This window comes from Mustela nigripes, chromosome 10 (assembly GCF_022355385.1).
Source record: "Mustela nigripes isolate SB6536 chromosome 10, MUSNIG.SB6536, whole genome shotgun sequence".
Lineage (NCBI taxonomy): Eukaryota > Metazoa > Chordata > Mammalia > Carnivora > Mustelidae > Mustela > Mustela nigripes.
In genome coordinates this window covers 4,100,425-4,113,690 of record NC_081566.1, presented here as the reverse complement: position 1 = coordinate 4,113,690, position 13,266 = coordinate 4,100,425, and the positions used below count along the sequence as shown (strand labels likewise).

The 13,266-nt window shown below is 50.6% G+C and overlaps 1 protein-coding gene across 1 annotated transcript in view; it reads right to left on the bottom strand.

Moving 5' to 3' along the window:
- Positions 1 to 9,586: 9,586 nt before the first annotated feature.
- The window catches only part of DNM3 (dynamin 3), a 540,277-nt gene continuing 536,597 nt past the window's right edge, over positions 9,587 to 13,266 (bottom strand). The window contains exon 20 of the mRNA XM_059412462.1: positions 9,587 to 9,760. Coding sequence (XP_059268445.1) covers positions 9,724 to 9,760 — 37 coding nt within the window. The 3' untranslated portion in view covers positions 9,587 to 9,723. The remainder of the gene's footprint in view (positions 9,761 to 13,266) is intronic.

Sequence of the window (13,266 nt, the reverse complement as noted above, 5' to 3'; positions counted from 1 at the left end):
GCTGGCACAGGGACACAGGCCTGGATGACGATGGGCATGACCTGGTGTGACAGTCATTGGGAAAGCTACTCATCACTAAAGCACAGTGATGCAGCCAGTCCCCTAAATTCAAGCTACTTTGGAAGAGTGCAAGCAGAACAGTAGTGACTTAGATTTTTGGAGGATATTATGGTGCGTGTGGGAAGGGAAAGGGGAAAGGAAAGGAGCAGGTATTGCAGTAGCCTTGGAGTTAAGATCCCAAACCCAATGCCTGCTTGCATGGGAAACTGTTAGCCCTCCCTTCTCTGCACCCCTTCTCCCAGCTCTGCTTCCTCTCAACCTTGTGGTCGATAGGTAAGGCTATATGGAGAGTGGTGCTGGCAAGTGAGAGCAGAGACGGGGGAGTTGAGGAGGTAGCTTAGCCTGTCCCTCTGAAACGGCACCACTGTGGCCGGGACAGAAGGGATCAGGGAGAGGCAGAGCTATAGGGCAGCGACGGTGCCTTGTTTTGAGGCCACGCTGTGGCGTACAGAGAGGACCGGCAGGTAGCTGGAAGGCTGCGGGGATCCGAGGAGAGCAGCACGTTGTTCTGTGCGGTGACCAACTTGGTGTCCGGGTCACGCCTCTGTGCCGTGGCAGGGCTGGAAACTTCTGAGGGAGCCTGTGGGCAGCTGGCTTCGACTGTGGATTTAAGAATCCATGCTGGGCGCTTTCAAGGAGGCATGGAGCCATTCTACATCTAAGCTAAAGGCTCAAGATCAAGGCAAAGAAGAGCCAGCAGAGGGCATCAGTCACACAATTTTACACTATTTCAAAGGCCCTGGCGGCGGGGAAATCAGAGTGGGACACAGTGCCATCCTGTGGAACTTACTGTTTCTCCTTTTTGTAATGAAATTTAAGTGTCTTGGAATTCTTGATGAATTGTGGTTTGAGAAATAACTGCGTCGTCTGAGGTCTCCCCCAAATCAGGAAGTAAATAGCATGCTGGGATTTGATAAATGACAACGGCTACACTTTCAAGCGCCCAGTGTGTATCAGGCACTGTGTTAGGCACTTGATATGCGTTATTTTATTTACTTTTCGTAACAGTCTTGTAAGACAGGTATTTTCATTTTACAGTTGAGGGGACTGAGACTTGCAGTGATCCAGGAACGTGCCCAAGGCTGTATTGCCCGTTTGGGCTGATACTTTGCTTTTCTGACAGCTGAATGGCATCCAGGGCCAAAGGCTGACTGGTAGGCAGTTGCTTTTAATCCTTTCTCCGATCCCTTATCCCCTTTCTCCCTTATTCCTACCCCCAACATTAGCAGAATATTTCTTGTCCACCCGTGTTGATCGCTCCTCACTTTCTGCCATTCACATTTTATGATGTTTGGCCTCAGGAATATATTCATTCAGCAGATACTCACTGGGCACTAACTCTGTGACAGATACTGTTCTATGTGCTTGAGATCGATCTAGGAGCAAAGTGGAGCATCAGCGGTGTTAAACAAGGGGTCGCGGTGGTCTCAGAAGTAACATTTGACCGAGGACTTGAAGATGAGTGGATCATTCAGATTCCCGGGGGCGAATATTCCAGGCAGAGGGAAGAGCTGCTGTACGCGTGCTGGCAGAAGACCCCAGGCTGCCTGCAAGTTGGGGGAAGAGCAGGGAGGGGCTGACGTGGGTGACCAAGGGGACACAAGATGCGGCCAAGGAGGTAATGACCAAGGGGACACAAGATGCGGCCAAGGAGGTAATGTGGGGTTCTAGATCACATACGACACTGCGGGCTAGTGAAAGGACTCTGGCTTTTACTCGGAGGTGGGAGCCATTGGAGGGGCTTGGAGAAAAAGAGGGACATGAGTTGACATACATTTTGGAAGGCACGTTCTCATTTTGCCGTGGGCAAGACCAGAGCAGAAAGCAGCGTTAGGAAGCACTTGGCGTCGCCCAGGCAGGGATGCTGGTGCTCAGAACAGTGCTAGCAGAAGTGGCGAAACGAGCCCCATTCTGATACCACTTGAAAGTTGAGTTAAGGGCTTTTTGACTTATTAGATGTGGGGTATGAAAACGAGAAGAAGCATAAAGGACTCTTAAGAGTTTTGGCCTGAGAAATTGAAAGAGAAAGATGTGATCAGTTGGGCTGGGAGCCAAGGCGACACGGGTGGAAACTTGGGGAAGAAAATCGGTTGGAGGCATGTAGGGTATGAACTGTAGATATGAGGGCTGAAATGTTGAGTAGAGAGTTCGACGAGTTTGGATTTTCGGCAGCGTATGGGGTGGAAATACACACTTGGGAACTGTTGGTCTATAAATGCTGGCAGACTGGATGGGGCACTAAGGAGGTTGACAGGAACGGAGAGGAGGCCCGCCAACTCCGGATTAAAAGTTCAGAGAAGAACAAGCAAATCGATCTGGAAGTTGGAGTCCTGAAAACTGAGTACAGATGACTTGAGAGGAGATCAGCTGTGACCAGCCGGAAATCCGGGATGGGAGAGGCGACACCACACTTGTATGCTGAGGGCCGTGGGACAGTGGACAGCAGTCGTCGATGGAGGCCAGTGGGAAGACTCTTGGGCATGTAAGACGAGGGGGGCCCAGTGCACGAGTGGAGGGCCTGGCTTCGGCCGGAGGACAGGGCCGTTACCTGTGGTAACTCGCACACGTGGAAGGTAGATACGTAGATGCACATGCCAGTGCGCGGGTAGGTTAAGTGGGTAGGTGAGGTGATGGGGATTCGGGGAAGTTCCTTTCTGATAGCTTCAGTTTTCCTGGGGAGCAGGAGGCAGAGAATCAGCTGAGTGATGAGACGGGTCGAGGTTCCGGGGGCCTGAGGCGCGAGAGGGCAGGAGATAGGGCCCTGGGGCAGTGAATGAACAGGCGATGGTTCGTGGAACTGCTGAGCAGAATTAAAGGCTCACTCGAACGTGGTAGTCATGACTTGAAAGCAGAGCGTGTGTGTGTGTGTGTGTGTGTGTGTGCGCGCGCGCGTGCGTTCCAGACCATGTACGCGTACACGGTTGCGAAGCGGAGGAGATGCAGAGTTGACTATCCTCAGGGTGGTGCGGAGGTACCGGAGACGAGTGTGTACGCGGGCATCATTGTCGGGACGGACCCCGGCATTTTAGGCGGGTTTGGAGTGAACCGTGATGGGCTGCAGGGCAGGGAGCAGATCGCGGGTGGGCGGTGCCCGCGGTTAGAGGAGTGGAAGAGGAGAGCAGCGAGCAGGGACAGGACTGTCACTTTGGGAGTGAGTAGCTGAGGCACAGTGAGGCCAACAGCGGAGAAATGAAGTCCAAGAAAATAAGTGGGATGGGTGGGCTGGGGTGTTGGAAGGATAATTCATATCTTTGTGAAATCCCCAAGAACTAAGACAGGAATAGTCCTGGGGACAATGACAGGGAAGCAGGAGGTAAAATCATCAAGGAATGGGGGACCATGAACTAAGGATTGGTGGCTCGAAGGGACAGATAGGGACAGATAGGGACAGATGTGCTGTGGTCTGAGGCCATGAGGTCCAAAGCTAAGGGATTCAGGGCGGATGGAGGAAGAATGGTCTGAACGCAGAAGCAGCAGGGGAACGCCAGCCCCTCAGCGCACACTGCCCCCGGCTGACGCCTGCAGGGGCAGCAGAGCCCCGAGAGGGATTCGGGTTAGGGTTAGAGCGGAAATGTGAAGGTCAGACCGGACGGCAGGCGGAAGGTACTGGGGGTTCTGGTGATCGTGGGACCGAGATTACAGAGGCCAGGGGGACGGGGGGGCGGCGGGAGAGCAGCCCAGGATGGGCCCGTCCAGAGCCGCGGGGAGCGCGGAGCGCCGGCGTGCAGGGGCCTCGCAGCCTAGGGGAACTTGGAAGACGGACGTAGGCTGGGGACAAGGGCTCATCACCAAGTCCCAGCGGGATGGAGGCCGCCGGCGGGGAGAGAATGCAAGTGTCGGTGGGCGGGGGACGTGCGGTCTGAGCGTGCAGGCTTTGTCCTCCCGAACGTGCTGCTGTTGCTTGCTAGTGGGTTTAATGTACTAATTCGATGGTACTAATCCTTGGAGTAATGCACTTTGTAGCAAGAGCCTTTCGGGGACAATGACACGAACTTCCTGAGAACTGCACCGTCTTCCATCGCTGGGGCCGTGCCACTTGTAGTCTTCTAGAAAGTTTGATTCTGGGTAAAGGGACCGAAGCTATGATGACAGCCAGAGTTTGGCCAAGGTCCTGTGGACAGTCGCTTCCGAGGAAGCGCTCTCCCCTGAGCAGGGGACGGCTCTGGACAGCTGGGGAGACCCGCTGGGGTGAGCGAGCTTAGACCACACTAATGCTCTGGGCTGCTTTCTTTATTCTTTCTCAGCTCACAGGTATGATGAGTGTGTGTCTGTTTTCTAGGGAAACAATAGCAACCACTAACCCAGCCCAAACAGCTCATTCTCTTCCCAGATGTGAGTTACTGTGAGTAACGGGGGATCCCTGAGATGAGGGGGGTCAGGAAGCTTCTGCTTCCCAGCTGCCCAGCATTTGCTCAGCGCTGGGGGCCTGGCAACACTGGAGGGTTGGCACCGCCTCACACCCCTTGGGTAACGCAGGGGCCCGAGGGCCAGAGGAAGGGGCTTAGAAAGGCGAATGGCCTTTTCTGCCACCATCTGGCACCAATTGGCACCCGGGTGCAGACGACACTCTGGATCAGCTGGAGGTCTTGTGCCCCGCACAGGCTAGCCCTGCAGTGCCTTGACCATGTGCTGCTGGGACAATGGGACAGATTGATTCTGCTGATGCAGAGGTGGAGGGAAGCGGCGGTCCCCCCGGGCGCCGGTAAGAAGCTGGCTCTCGGCTGCCCCTGCTTTCCCAAGGCCGGCTGGCTCCCTGCTGCCCGCTCCGGGCCAGCCCTGTGGCCTTGTGCGGAGCCCAAGCAACACTTGGACGCTGCTCAGTGAGAACGCTGTGGGCCTCCCGCTCTTTTAAAATCGCAAAATAAACAGATGCTCAGGCCCTGGGCAGCTTTTGTGTGTGCAAGCTGCGTTTCTGTCTTAAAACAAAAACAAAAACAAAAACGAGAACGGCAACAGGCAGAAGGAGCTGTCTCCTTGGCTCCGACTTGCTCTCCGCCGCCTTCTGAGCTGCTCCCTCGGAGACGAGAAGTGGGAGCAAAAGCTCCAGCCCAGCAGAGCCGCGAACGCTGGGCTTTCCAGAGCGTGAGATGAAGCTTCAGAGACATACTTTGCCGGCAGCTGTTCTGAGAGCCAGAGCCCGCGTCCGCGTCGCCTCCCTTCCCGTCCTGAGACTCCTTCGGTCTCCCTGACACCCGGCGAGTCTGCGGAGGCTTGGTTTCCTCTGCCTGTCCGTGGCCCCCGTGCAGGAGGTCCGCTGAAGATGTGACCTGGGCCTGAAAATCAGGACCTGATGGAAAATACTGTGAGACTCGATTTGGGTAAAAGCCATACGGGAGTCACAGATGAGTGTCGGGGCGTCCCACAGCCTTCGGTCTGATCAGATTCAAGAGGAACAGAAGAAAACAAACAACGGCGTGTGTTGTGGTGGTGGAGGCGGCCGGGCCGTCCTGTCCACAGGGACACAGAGTAGTGCAGGGGCACAAGCTCCGTCTGATTTATGCAGACAGACTCTGTAGCGTTAGGAAGGGCTGCGGAAATTATTTTTCTTTTTCAGCAGTCTTCCTTTAGGTGAGGTTCGTGTTTTTGTTTTGTTTTTAAGATTCTGTTTATTTGTTAGAGGGAGGGAGAGAGCGCATGAGAGGGGAGAAGGTCAGAGGGAGCAGCAGACTCCTCTTGGAGCTGGGAGCCCGATGCGCAACTCGATCCTGTGACTCCACGATCATGACCGGACCCGAAGGCAGTGGCCTAACCAACTGAGCCACTCAGGTGCCCGCATTGACGGTTTTAAAAAAAACCCCAGAAGCGTCTGGGTGGCTCAGTCGTTCAGCATCTGCTGTCAGCTCAGGTCTGAGCCCTGCATCGGGCTCCCGGATCCGCAGGAAGCCTGCTTCTCCCTTTCCCAGTTGTCCTGCTTGTGTTCCCTCTCTCGCTGTGTGTCTCTGTCAAATAAATAAAATCTTAAAAAAAAGTCATACTTAATGCTGAGCTATGAAACAGATACTATAATAATTTTCAAACTCTGGGATCCAGAGGATCGAAGGGTGTCCTGCGCCAAGCCGACCGGACATGTCCGTGACAGTAAAGGAATCCTAGGCCGTTTGTGGCAATTCCTGTCCGCGTGGGTGCGGTCCCTGTTTGTTTACCAGCAAAGCTCCCTAAGGGAAGGGTTGGAAGTTTTCTCTACTTTTTCCTACCTTTAGTTCTCTTTTCTGCATCTCTTGCTTGCCCTGGATTTCTCCAGCTGGAGACTGGGGACGTGCCCTCGCTGCTTCGCGGGGCGGAGTGCTGCAGAGCGCCGTCTGATTCAGCCGCCTTCTGTTCGAGCCAAGGCAAAGTTCACGGACCACTCCAGCTTCAATTCCACGGTCTTTTCCTCAACCAGTACTTTGTGACTTAGAGTCTGGTATTAGGCTATTCCATTAGAAATAATACATCTGGTTTCTGATTGGCTGAAATGAGCTCTGTCGTTCCTTTCATTGGCAGAGGTCAGAATCACGGTGTTCCGGAAGGTCAGCGTGCGTTGGGTCAGGTGGATAATTTGGGTTCTAGAACTTAAGTGTTTTCTTCAGCACTGAACTCAGTAACGGTTCTCTCTGGGGAAAGGACTCAAATTTTCTCTTGTCACAGCACCGTGCAGTAATTGCATGCTGCTGTTCTGGAAGCTGCTTCTGCCCTGGTCCTTCTCTGGGTGCTCCCAGACCACATAATAGGACACGGTGCTTGGTGCACAGATAATGGGATGAGACGATGTAAGAACCGGCATGTTTGCCGAAGGCGTGGTGGTTCCTCACGATGATCCGGTCTGCTCAGCTCTGAAGAATGGGGCTCTTGTCCGGCCTCGCTAATACTGAGGGCAGAGGTGGGGGCAGGGGAGTTGGGGGGGAGTCCCTTATGAAATACAGAAACACGCCGGATGGGAAATAAATATGAACCAACCACAGCATAGTTTAGTGATGCGCCGGCAGCTTCTCCCCCAGCCCAACTCATCCTTCCTTCCTTGCCTCCTCAGTGTGAGGAGGGGCCGGCGCTTTTGTGGAGCCGCGAAAGGTTGCTAGGAATCATTTCATTCCTGTGCGGTTGGGGCTTTCTTTTCTCATTGCTCATCAGGTCAGTTTAAGCTTTAAACATCTCAACTGTGTGACACTGTATGAAAATAAGGTCATGTTTAAGACAAAGTGGAAAAGAACCGAACACCTAGAAAAGAGGAGTTGGTGAAAACCTTCCAGTGGACAACTTTTGTCTGGGGAGGTGGAGTGAAGTGATCCGGGAACCTTGTCTCCGCTGGGACGGCGATGCCATCAGACGGGGACACGTCCTGTCAGAGCGGGAGGTGAGGGAAGCACGCGTACCTCATGCTGTGCCTTACATTGCATCAGCCCAGCTGCCCCAGGAATACGTGAGCCTCAGGGGATCCCCTGCGCTGGTGCCTTTGGGTTTTCTTCATGACCAGAGGTTCTCAGAGCCACTGGACCTGAGATACAAGTAAAAATGGATGTCGTGTGCCGTGCGAACATTTTAGCCAGAGAAGGAAACTGGTTTGGCATTTTGGAGTGCAGGAGGCTGTGTGTGAGTGAGAGGCCTCCATTTCTTCACGGGAGGGTCTGCCCACCTCTGCCGCTTTGCCTTTCTTCGTGAGGACTTGCCTCGGCCTAGAGAGGAGGCCCACGGCACCCTCATTCCGGACAATTTCTTTCTTTCCTCTTTTGTAGTTAGTTCTGTCTTCATATGGTAAAGCGAGCCATGCGGAGAAGGGAGCTCACCCGATACGAGATCATTTTAAATTGTACTTTAGGTCATGTAAACCTTTGAGAGAGAATTCTGAACTAAATCTCAAATCTTTTTTTTTAAATCTGAGATTGCAGATTTGGCAGATGTACTCCCTTAATAAGAAACATCTTATTTGGGTAAGTGTTTGGGTTTCTTTCACTGGTAGCTTAAAATTTCAGTATCAGAGTTACCATTTGAGGATTAAGGTATTAAAAAAAATTCTCTGTTCCTCCAGACTCTCACAGATTGCATTCTTCCAGCGACTTACTGGCCTGTCGAGGAACCTTTCTTCTCAAGGTGGTAACATTTCCTTGCACTAGTATTCTGAGTGATGTATTTTCCCCTGAATTTGCTGAATAAGAATGTGTGAGGTTTATGTGTTTCAAACCTCCCATCCAAGTACTAACCAGGCCCGGCCCTGCATAGCTTCAGAGATCAGACGAGATCGGGCGTGTTCAGGGTGGTATGGCCGTAGACCTATAATATCTCCCATGATCATAACATAATTTATCTCTTATAAGGAGTGTTTAAAAAGTAATAGAAACAGGAATAAATGTTTTGGTGCAATAACAGTTATTAATGAGATCCTTGGGGGCTGGCTGAAATTACTTCATCTTCTGTGTCTTTTCTCGATATCCAGAATTTTTGCTTCATCTTTTCTCACTTTTTAAAAAAATTCCAGTATAATTAGCATACAACATTAGTTTGAGATGTACAATATAGTGATTCAACGTTTTTATACCGTTGTTTTAAAGATTTTATTTATTTGACAGAGATCACAAGTAGAGTGACAGGCAGAGATATAAGGGGAAGCAGGCTGCCCACTGAGCAGAGAGCCCAACGTGGGGCTCGATCCCAGGACCCCGAAACCATGACCTGAGCCAAAGGCAGAGGCTTGACCCACTGAGCCACCCAGGTGCCCCTCAACCTTTCCATACCTTACTCAGCGCTTGTCACAACAAGCGCACTCCTTCGTCCCCATCACCTAGTTCACCCATCCCCACAGCCACCTCCCCTCTGGTGACCATCAGTTTGTTCTTTGTAGTTAACAGTTAGTTGCTCAGTTTGTCTTTTTTTTCTTTGTCCATTTGTTTTGTTTCTTAAATTCCACATGAGTGAAATCATATGGTATTTGTCTTTCTCTGATGTCTTTCACTTGGCATAACCCTCTAGATCCTTTTGTGTTGCTGCAAATGGCAAGATCTCATTCTTTTTTATGGCTGAGTAGTATTCCACTGTGTATAAATATATACACCAAATATATACATTGACAGACGATGTGGACATCATCTGTGCGACTTGCATCGCACCTATAATTTAGTTACTGTAAGTAACACTTCAGTAAACGTGGGGTTCATTTATCTTTTCAAATTAGTGTTTTTGTGTTCTTTGGGTAAATACCCAGTAGGGAATTAGTGAATCATACAGTAGTTCTGTCTTTAACTTTTTGGGGCCCCTCCATACTGTTTTCCATGGCGGCCACAGCAGCTTCTATTCTCACCTATAGTGCTAGAAGTTTCTTTTTTCTCCATGTCCTCACCAATACATGCTTCTGTCTTTCCATACTTTGATTGGGCAGACATTTCAGTTGAAGATAATTATCTTTCACCAAATATCATCTTAACTTACCTTTTTTCAAGTTAAGCTCTTTGTAAGATCAAATTACATATTTTTCCACTTACCTGGTTTTAGCTGAAAACTATTTTAATTTGGGTCTTCTTTAGAAAAAGAAACAGAACATATTTTGTTTTTATATAGAATAAACTTTGTTTTTATTATAGATATGGATCAAAAATAAAAGCTTTTATGTACATATGACATGTAGTGCAAACGAAAGGCTTTGAAATGCCACGGATAGACATGTTGTTGGAAACAAAAGGAGATGAGTCATGGGTGTTAGGATGGCCGTCCTGGAACTGCAGGAGGGGGTCGCCTAGTGAAAACAAAACAAAACAAAATAACAGAAAAACACAGATGCAGAGGAAGAAAACAATGTTTAAATTATAAGACAAATCCAAATAAAAGCATGCAAAATGATTCTATGAGGGTCAAATTCAAATTAGACGAAAACATGCAGACATGCAGGGGAGCCGGGAGAGCCGCATGGCAAAGCAGGCATTTCCCAGGACTCTTCCTGGCGACAGGCGTGCGCTCGGTGGGAGCCACGCGAGCCCGCTCCAGAACCTTGTTTTGTACCCTGGGATGATAAATCCACGCAACCACATTCAGGAGACTCGGAAACAGCACCAGAGCCCAATACCTTTATGACCCTGAGTATTTGTTTCGGAGCCCTGATTTTGTGACATTCGGTTCCTCCCACAGATTCCAGGCAAAGTTAAATCTCCAGAGGGAGAGGGAGTGGAAAGAGAAGTCACGACAGGTAAAAAACAATTTTCAAGATGAGGGGCATTAGAAGGTGTCAGGAGAGCCAGTGAGCAGTGTGATGCCGTGAACAGTCACGCAGAAAATGTCAGGAGTTGAGCTTGAGCAAAGGATTTGCCAAGAAACTGCCCCACAGGACCCTCGCGACTGGATAGCTGTCCCGGCCTGGGGAAGCCTGGGGGTCTGTCTCAGCCGCCTGCAACCGCAGCTCGGGCTTATTCGGAACAGGGTGCAGGGTGCGGGTGATCCGGTTTTCTGGATCTTTCTCCATCCCCCTCACCCAGTTTGGGTCGTGTCGGGCGGTGTTTGTGCAATAAGGGACCAGAGCCGTGTTTCATTCCGACCTCGGCCTCTCCCGACGGTCGGCCGCTGGGGGAGTCAGTGCCGCGTTGCCATGCCCGGCCGTGTAAGCGGGAAAGCGACAGGCCAGGTGACACTTTCCCACTGGCGTCCAGCAGACGTCTGGACTTTAATTTCCTCTTTCCTACCCCATCGGTAATGAACTCAAGGCTCCAGCGAGCCACGGAACGGGGGAGGTGAGCTTCGTACCCTGCTCCCCGGGGGCTGCGTTCTGGTCATTGATGCGGGTGTGCGACAGGCCAGCCTGCTCGCTCCCCTCTTGCTCTGGGAACCCCAGTGAGCGGAGCCAGGACGTCTGCCAAAACCACAAAAACTTCTTTTTCATCCTCCCGAGACGTTACTGGAGCCGGACTGACGGGACTGTTTCTGAGCAGCGGTGAAAACCTTCCGTTCCCGCAAGGCCGAGACCAGACCGGGTTCTCTCTGGTGCGGTTCCAGCCGGCTGGGCCGTGGAGGCCGCTCAGCCACTCAGTGATGAAGCCCTGGTTTCTGGTGACCTTTCAGCTGCGGGGCGTTAGAGACCCAGGTAATGGGTATCCCTGGTGTGTTCGTGAAGAAAGTGTAATTAAATTCCCGTCAGGCTCAATGAGATTTATTACCTGCCCGGCAAGCAGACGCAATTTTTGAGCTCGGAAGGGGCTTTAGAACACTTTCATGCCCTCAGCAGGGTGGGGAGGTGAGCCATTAACCCGGGCGCGAGTCTGCAGGGCTGAGGAGACCGTCCGCTAGCAGATGCCACAGCACTTTCCCGTCTGAGCTCGTTTGGGTGCGCTCGTCCAGAAACAGGATCAGAAACTCTGGCTTGGAATCGGTTTCAGCTGACGGCTAGAATGCTTGCCGCAAACCTCGGAGGGCCACTGACTCCCCCAGGCGGCTCCTTTCTTTTCCTCGTCACTCTCCTGCACCAACTTTCCTCTCATGGCCAACAAAGCACTGCCAAGGAATCACCACGCAGTGGCTCAGAGTTAGCACTAGCGTGGGTTTCGGGGGTTTGGGTTTTCACTGTTTCTTTTCCAGAACTTTCTGTATAACTTACACAATGCCGAAGTGCCTAAAGGCAAGTGCTGGAAACTGGGCTTTCCCCATGAAGAGCTATAAACGCACCTTCTCACGCTGTGGCTACCTCTAACTTGGAACACTGAGCTGAAATGCTGAGTAGGTTTTGCACATACATAAAATTTGCTAACAAATTTTAAAGTTCAGAATGCTACTGTTCACCACGCAAGCAAATTCGCCTAATCAGGATTCTGATTTCAGGTTATACCTTCTCAAATTTTCTGAAAAATAGCTTCAAAGAATCACTGGGCCAGAACAGGAAGGGAGGGAGTCAGGAGAGGCTGTATCTAGAACACGGGCATTGTTCACACACAGAAGACTCAATTTTCAACAGAATGATTAGTTACCCACACTCTCAGATCTACCTCAATGCTTCAGTCTGTTCTTACGGTGAAATTCCTCTAGCAGCGCCCCTGGGAAGGCTCTATGACAATCTCACAAAACATTCTCTGCTTGTTTGCTTTGCCCAGCATTTAGGGAACTCAGTATCTCAGATCAGCGGGTGAGCCTGAAGGCTTGGGAAAATGAGACAGAAACGGCCATAAGGATAGGCGTTCCTTTCTGGTTTTGTTTGGTAATCTCTAAATTTTAAATCAGTCTGGATCCATTCCTTTACAGGAATATAACGGGGTAACGTAATTAATTTAAAGGAGCTTTTCTTAGAGAGAGAGAGAGAGAGGAAAGGTTGTATGGAAAATGATGGGCATCCTCCACAAGGCTTGCGTATATTACGGCTAATCTAGGTCTTTCCAAGACCTGTATTGCGTGTGTCTGCAGTCTGCTTTCATGCCTCTCCTCGGTGCTCTCGCTCACGGGGTCTAGTACACCACTGGGACATGGAGGGGTCGTCCAGGAAGATTGTCCCAAGTTGGGAGCGCTGGTTGCTCTTCCATTTGATTTTACCCCTGGCGTGGAGATCGTGACAGTCTGTACTGGACTAATCCTGCTCAAAGCCTTTTCTCTCTAACCTGACGCCACCGAAGCCGCGTTCCCTCACACTAGACCTGTGAGGTGCTTTATGAACAAAGTATGGTGGTCAGATAAATCTGCGAAACATGTAGACACCGACCCTTCCTTAGAGAGTCACGGTGCAGTGTGATACCAGAGTTTCTGTAAAGTATTCCAGGAAAGAGACGTTTAATTTTTAGTCATCATTTCCCAAGTGTATTTCATCAAGAAACCCTGGGTGTGCGTATGTGCAAAACCGACTGAAATCTTGTGGAATAAACTTGGGGAAACTCTGGATGAAGGCTGTCATTTTAGCAGCCATCTCTTGCGTGTAGTCTCGTTATTAGGTGGCCACGGTGGGAAAGAGCACCAGCAAAGGGTCTGCATCGTGGCAATGCCAGGTGTGTGCTGAAGTATGAAGTGGTCGGGTCTGGGAACCATCTGACCCAAACTCCAGATAGATTTCTCAATCTGAAATTTAAAGATTCCAGCAGAAAAAACAAGAAACTTGACAACTGAGAAGATATTTATACTGATGCCAGAATTATTTTAAAAATACAAATGGTAATTTGCCACATAGTTACCAAATAAATAGTTTGCCAAATGTTGGTTTGGGTAATTTCCATTAGAAACCATTCTGGATGAGAATCATGCAGGAGAACTCATACATATGCACGCACCCCCCCCCCCCCA